The following is a 6,840-nucleotide window of genomic DNA, read 5'->3' as shown; positions in this document are numbered from 1 at the left end:
CAGTCTAATGTTTGGTCTTTTGATGAGCTTAAAAACTAAGTTTAAATGAGTTTACATGATGAAACTAGCAGCTGGAAATAGCCCTTTCCATTTGATTGTCTTGAACACAGACGGAACATGTTCACTTTTTCTTAAAATGAAAAAATTGCAGCAATGATGCCTTCATATTTCGTGCAGGCTGCAAGGGAAACTGGAGCCCTTCAAGCTGCGAAGAGTAAGCTTGAGAAGCAAGTGGAAGAACTCACATGGAGACTACAGCTAGAGAAACGCACGAGGGTAGATAACACAGCTCTTAATCTTTCTCGGGTTTTCACCCATCCTCAAAAGATTTTTTTTCTAGAAACCTTTATCTGGATCCTGATTCAATACATCCTTCACCGATTTTGTCGCTTTTACGTTGTAGGTGCACGTGGAAGAAAGTAAAANACGAAGTAAGATCAAGGCCACAACTGTTATTCAGGTGGAAAATCTTTTCTTTAGAGGGAATTTGATGAAAAACATCTCTTCCTTTTACTGTTTATCTTTGAGTTTTGCAGGCTTTTTACATTTGTCAAATTTCTTCTAGACTCTGATATTTGAATTTTCATCGCATATACCAGAGCCATTGCCGTAGACGCCTGTCCGAGTTGCACTACAAGAAGCTGAAGAAAGCAGCAGTTACGTCACAAAGTGCATGGAGAGCAAGGCTAGCCCGTAAAGAACTGCGAAAGCTTAAGATGGTGTGCTTTTCTACCTCTCGCTTCTCTACCTCTCGCTTCTCTCTGTATCTATTTATTATTTTACGTTACAGTCTAATGTTTGGTCTTTTGATGAGCTTAAAAACTAAGTTTAAATGAGTTTACATGATGAAACTAGCAGCTGGAAATAGCCCTTTCCATTTGATTGTCTTGAACACAGACGGAACATGTTCACTTTTTCTTAAAATGAAAAAATTGCAGCAATGATGCCTTCATATTTCGTGCAGGCTGCAAGGGAAACTGGAGCCCTTCAAGCTGCGAAGAGTAAGCTTGAGAAGCAAGTGGAAGAACTCACATGGAGACTACAGCTAGAGAAACGCACGAGGGTAGATAACACAGCTCTTAATCTTTCTCGGGTTTTCACCCATCCTCAAAAGATTTTTTTTCTAGAAACCTTTATCTGGATCCTGATTCAATACATCCTTCACCGATTTTGTCGCTTTTACGTTGTAGGTGCACGTGGAAGAAAGTAAAAATCAAGAAAACGCAAAACTGCAATTAGCGTTGGAAGAAATACAACACCAGTTCAAGGAAACCAAAGTGTCGCTCTTAAAGGAAGTGGAAGCTGCAAAAAGGACTGCAGAAACTGTTCCTGTTGTAAAGGAAGTTCCTGTTGTTGACACCGAGCTAATGGAGAAACTCACAAGTGAAAACGCAAAACTCAAGGTAGGGAATTTGCTCTATTACCTTTTTGACTTCTGCTTCTTAGTAAGGATTTCAAAGCTGTGGAAAACAAATAAATATTTGGAATTTCATATCTCTTTCATATGCAGTCCCTGGTAAGTTCGCTGGAGCAGAAGATCGATGAAACAGAGAAAAAATTTGAGGAGACAAAGAAAATTAGTGAGGAGAGGCTGAAGAAGGCTTTAGACGCTGAAAGCAAAATTAATAATTTGAAAACCGCCATGCACAAGTATTCACTATTGGTCTTTTGGTTAATTTAATTTCCACAGAGATATTAAGGTTTTCATTACCCACTGACAGTCAACAATTGCGTTTTTTCTTCATTTGCAGTCTCGAAGAGAAACTAAAGGAGGTGAAATTTGAGAATACCTTTTTGAAGGAATCTGTGTTGACCACTCCTGTTAAAACAGCATCAGTACGTTTCCTTTCTACTCCAGTAAAGGTAGACATGCCAGAGAAATATTTGGATGTCTACATCGTCTTTCTCAATCATCCAAATAACAAGATTGCTCTTATTTGTGCAGAACTTAAAAAATGGCCTTCATACTAGCGAAGAAAGCCAACTCAATGTAAATTATGTCTTTCTTTCTCTGTCTAGTTTTATCTGAAGTTCTGCTCCATTTGTTTTTATATCTTTAAAAGCCGTCTTTGCAGGGAGCGGAGTTTACAACACCGCCAAGGGTACAAGAATCAGGATCTGACACTAAGTCAAGGGGATCCCATATTGATCCTCAACATGTATGTTGTTTAGTTAAATCACACTCGTATGTGTTTCTCATCTTTAATATATTTCCTCTTTGGTTGATGTTGATGTTTAAATGTTTTTTTCTTGGAAAAGGAGGATGTTGATGCTCTTATCAACTGTGTCACAAAAAATGTGGGATTCAGCCAGGGGAAGCCTGTAGCGGCATTTACCATCTACAAATGTCTTCTTCATTGGAAATCATTTGAAGCAGAAAAAACAAATGTGTTTGATCGTCTCGTTCAAATGATTGGTTCTGCTATAAAGGTATTAAAACAGGATGATGTCTTGTCTACGTCTGTAAAAAATCTTGTCTACGTCTGTAAAAAATCTTGTCTACGTCTGTAAAAAATCTAGTTTTTATCGGAGTTGAATGATTAGTGATTCTTATTACCAGGACGAAGATAACGATGCTAATTTGGCATATTGGTTATCCAATACATCAACCTTATTATTCATGCTCCAACAAAGCCTGAAATCTGGAGGAACGGGGGCCACTCCACTTCGAAAGTCACCTTCCTTAGTCCGATGGATGACCAAGGTAAACATACTCTTCTTCTGTTTTTTCTGGCAATCTTGTGCTCCAAAAACTAAACGTTCCTGACCTTCTATGTACCAGGGTTTCCGTTCTCCAGCGGCTGAAGCTATTCGACCAGTTGATGCCAAGGATCCAGCTTTGCATTTCAAGCAGCAACTTGAAGCATATGTTGAAAAGATTATTGGAATCATTTGGGATAACCTGAAAAAGGAGTTGAACACTTTCCTTACTCTCTGCATCCAGGTGCTGTGATCCACAATGCTTCTCTACTTTCATCTTTCTTTCGTATGTGTGTTGTACCTGACATGAGAGACTCTTTCTAGGCACCAAAAACATTTAAGGGGAATGCGCTAATATCTATAACCACTGCTAAATACTGGCAAGAGATTATTGAAGGCCTAGATGCACTGCTAAGCACACTAAAAGAGAGCTTTGTATGTGAAAACTCGCTTCCACTCGCTGCTCTTATCTCCATGAATGTCACGAAATTCTTACAGCTTATTATTGTTACAGGTTCCTGCGGTTCTTATTCAAAAGATATTCTCTCAGGCTTTCTCACTCATCAATGTCCAACTATGTAACAGGTGAGAAATTGTTATTGTCTATTATGGAATATGTATCTCTATGATAAGCAGAATTTAATCGACTTCGTCTTTCTGATCTGCAGCCTTGTCACCCGACCAGATAACTGTTCATTTATCAATGGTGAATATCTAAAATCTGGTTTAGAAAAGTTAGAGAAATGGTGCTCCGAGACAAAAGAAGAGGTATTCCCAAGTACAGTTTCCTTTCTACTTTTGTTATCTGTCAATTCATTTGGTCTATACATAACACAATCTCTCGCCTGTGATACCCGTCTCTGATAGTATGCTGGCTCATTATGGGAGGAACTCAAACATACCAGACAAGCTGTTGGATTCTTGGTATGTTTAAATTGTTTTGAAATTGAAGAAATGTCGCCTAAGCAAATTAACTTTTAACTTCACTTGAACCTAAGTAAGAATATGCATTTCTCACATATGTTCCCCTTTGAATTTGCGTCTGCAACAGCTCATCCATAAGAAATACCACATCTCATACGATGAGATTGCAAATGATCTGTGTCCAGTAAGTCTCTCTATCAACCAACTCTTTCTTCCGGTAGCTGATGAATTTTGACATTGTAATAACGCTCACACCATCTTTCCTTCACTCAGAACCTTCAAATACAGCAGCATTTCAAACTATGTACCCTGTACAAGGATGAAATCTACAACACAAAGAGTGTTTCCCAAGATGTAAGCTTTCTGAGGAAATAGTTCTCTTCCCTTGACATATATGCTCTTTAAGATCCGCTGCTCTAGTAATTTAATGTTAATGGTGGCTCATCGATCAACAGGTAATTGCAAGCATGACAGGAGTTATGACAGACAGCAGCGACTTCTTGTTAAAAGAGGATTCTAGGTATGTATGGCTTTGCATCTATGCGTTTAAAGTCATGTCCTTTTTTTGCTTTCTAGAAACTAACAAATCCGTTCCTTGGGCATGAGCAGCAACATCATTTCCTTCTCGATCGATGACTTATCTAGTTCAATGCAAGATAAGGACTTCGCCCAAGTGAAACCAGCTGAGGAACTTGTGGAGAATCCAGCTTTCGTTTTCTTACAATAGTAGTAAGTAACTCATCAGAAAAACCAAAGCTGCCCACCCTTCAAGAACACACCATCCAGAAAGAAAAAAAACAGGAGGAAGAATCTAAGAGAAAATTGCTGCGAAGAGTTTTTAGATTCGCCGATTCGTTTATATGTTTATCATTTGTAACTCTCTCTAATCATCCCAGAGATTTCATAAAGAGTATATTTGTTTTTTTTTTTTTTTTGCTGGGAGTAAACAAAAAGAGACAAGCTTTTTGCTAATGGTTTGTTCTTGTTGTGGTGCAGTCTTTCATTCTTTTTTCCTAATTTGTACTAGTATATAATTTTATTTCTTTTTTGTAATTTCAATATTTATGTTTATACAAAATTGACATTCATTTATCAGTGTATCACTATCACATTAATAAATCACAAGCATGCTCCTAAGGCCTGGGCCTTACATAAAGCTACAAATGGGCCTTTATAATAAGCCCAACAGTGGTAAAAGCTAGTGTGTTTTGTTGGAGTAGAGAGACAAATTGGCTAAAATCAGGCAACTGTTGTATGTAACCTTTGTTGTGTTTGTGTGTCCATCTCTTTTTCTTTTCTCCTCCTATCTATCTCGATCGGTAATTTTACTCATTAGGGTCTCTCTCTCTCTCTCTCTGTTTCTCTGCAAATTTTCTGAATCTCCGCCGTTTTGGTTCCATACAGTTTCTGGGGATTTTTTTTTTACCGATTAAATTTTTTGGGTTTTCGTTTTTTTTTTTACTCACGAACCTTAGAAACCCTAGTTTTGATACATTAGCTTTAGAGAGAACTTTCCATCGATCCGTGTACAATTAAAAAAGGTTTTTCTTTTAATTTGGGATTGGATTTTAAGTAACGCGAATTGAAGATGCCTCCGAAGCAACAACCAAAGGCTGATTTGGCGAAGAAGCAGAAACAAGTGGAAGACAAAACATTCGGGTTGAAAAATAAGAACAAGAGCAAGAACGTTCAGAAGTATGTTCAGAGTCTCAAGCAATCTGTCCAGCCTAAACCCGATGCTTCTAAAGCTGCAGCTAAGGTAACCCACTTGTGATTCCTGTGATTGTGTTTTGATTTTTTCTTGATAAATTTGAAGTTAGTTCCATAGTGGAGTTGTATTTTGTCCTAATTTGAGAGAGATGAATCTGTCTATTCGGAATAAGTTCTCTTACCAATAAAAAATGGTTCTTTGTGAGGACAGAAAAAGAAAGATGAAGAGAAAGCGAGAGAACAGGAATTGAATGAGTTGTTCAAGGTAGCTATTAGTCAGCCCAAAGTTCCTGTAGGTATGTATGTCTTCATTGAAAACTTGTGCCTTGTTGTTGATATTATTGTTTCTCTAGTTTGTTCACTTTGGTTTAGGTTGTATTTTATTGAATATGGTGTGTGGGTTCATGGCAGGTGTGGATCCGAAGTCTATACTTTGTGAGTTTTTCAAGGCCGGGCAGTGTCAAAAGGGTTTCAAGTGCAAATTCTCTCATGATCTGAACATTCAAAGGAAGGGTGAGAAGATTGATATTTACAGCGATAAGCGAGATGAAGGTAAAGGCAGCGCTAGTTTGGCACAAAGTGTCTTTATATATCCATTCCTTTGGTCCTTTGGATGATGTTCTTATTTTTGATTTTGCTTATATTGCTTTAGATGGAGATATGGATGAGTGGGATCAAGAGACCCTTGAAAAGGTTGTCGAATCAAAGAAAAATGAATATAATCAGAATAAGCCAACAGATATCGTAAGTTGTTTCTCTGTCTATTCCATACTTTTTAATTATATGCTTGTCCGGACATGTTGCTTGAGGGCTTCCTGTTTCAGAAAACATGCTTAGCAGTAGCTTTTCTCACCTGTTAATGCACTGTACAAAAGTCTGAACTGGTTTGTGTTAAAATATACAACCTTTAACATTGATTATGTGAAGGTTGCGGTTTCATTTGCCCGTTTTACTGTGATTAAGCTATAGCTGATATGGATTCACCTTATAATGTACTTCCTTTAGCTAATAGCACGGTTAATCTTGGGAGCCAGTTTGCCTCCCGTTGTTCCCTTGTTGTTTTCTGCTCGTTTGGATCATGCTTGACAAGAGCTCATGCTTTTGGTGATGGTAGTGCGAATCATAAATTATGATATAATTGTTTCTTAACTTTATTGTTAGCTAACTCTATGCTAGAAGTAGTAATATCCCTGCGTATTATCTCAATAAATCGTCTGTCTAAACTTTGTCTGCTGAGTTCATTGACTTGTAATTGTTTTTGTGTTCACTAATATGTAATAGGTTTGCAAGTATTTTCTGGATGCTGTGGAAAAGAAACAGTATGGGTGGTTCTGGTCATGCCCCAATGGTGGCAAAGAGTGTCATTACAGACACGCACTTCCTCCTGGATATGTCCTGAAATCTCAAATGAAAGCACTCTTGGAAGAGGAGTCATCAAAGAAGATGGCAGTTGAGGACGAAATCGAAAACGAGGTTTGATACTCTTCTGGTTTCCCTAATCTGCTC

General features: G+C 37.9%; 2 protein-coding genes across 2 annotated transcripts in view; both read left to right on the top strand.

Moving 5' to 3' along the window:
- LOC104773101 (myosin-13-like) overlaps positions 1-4,619 on the top strand; it is a 9,540-nt gene extending 4,921 nt beyond the window's left edge. The window contains exons 19-38 of the mRNA XM_010497650.2: positions 152-306; positions 404-460; positions 600-719; positions 965-1,063; positions 1,191-1,403; positions 1,511-1,650; positions 1,752-1,863; positions 1,946-1,990; positions 2,076-2,159; positions 2,260-2,430; positions 2,561-2,704; positions 2,783-2,944; positions 3,025-3,135; positions 3,215-3,285; positions 3,369-3,468; positions 3,568-3,624; positions 3,752-3,808; positions 3,898-3,978; positions 4,080-4,144; positions 4,234-4,619. Coding sequence (XP_010495952.1) covers positions 152-306; positions 404-460; positions 600-719; positions 965-1,063; positions 1,191-1,403; positions 1,511-1,650; positions 1,752-1,863; positions 1,946-1,990; positions 2,076-2,159; positions 2,260-2,430; positions 2,561-2,704; positions 2,783-2,944; positions 3,025-3,135; positions 3,215-3,285; positions 3,369-3,468; positions 3,568-3,624; positions 3,752-3,808; positions 3,898-3,978; positions 4,080-4,144; positions 4,234-4,351 — 2,162 coding nt within the window. The 3' untranslated portion in view covers positions 4,352-4,619. The remainder of the gene's footprint in view (positions 1-151; positions 307-403; positions 461-599; positions 720-964; positions 1,064-1,190; positions 1,404-1,510; positions 1,651-1,751; positions 1,864-1,945; positions 1,991-2,075; positions 2,160-2,259; positions 2,431-2,560; positions 2,705-2,782; positions 2,945-3,024; positions 3,136-3,214; positions 3,286-3,368; positions 3,469-3,567; positions 3,625-3,751; positions 3,809-3,897; positions 3,979-4,079; positions 4,145-4,233) is intronic.
- Positions 4,620-5,197: 578 nt separating this feature from the next.
- LOC104773068 (zinc finger CCCH domain-containing protein 21-like) lies at positions 5,198-6,831 on the top strand (the record flags this gene model as incomplete). Its single annotated transcript, XM_010497621.2, is given in 5 exon segments — positions 5,198-5,383; positions 5,546-5,630; positions 5,746-5,886; positions 5,987-6,078; positions 6,616-6,831. Coding segments are annotated over 5 exon segments (687 nt in total). The 3' UTR covers positions 6,814-6,831.
- Between the last annotated feature and the right edge of the window lie 9 nt (positions 6,832-6,840).

Source organism: Camelina sativa, unplaced genomic scaffold, assembly GCF_000633955.1.
Source record: "Camelina sativa cultivar DH55 unplaced genomic scaffold, Cs unpScaffold00441, whole genome shotgun sequence".
NCBI classification, from domain to species: Eukaryota; Viridiplantae; Streptophyta; class Magnoliopsida; order Brassicales; family Brassicaceae; genus Camelina; species Camelina sativa.
The sequence above is the reverse complement of the archived record's forward strand: the minus strand, read 5'-3'. Positions and strand labels throughout refer to the sequence as shown.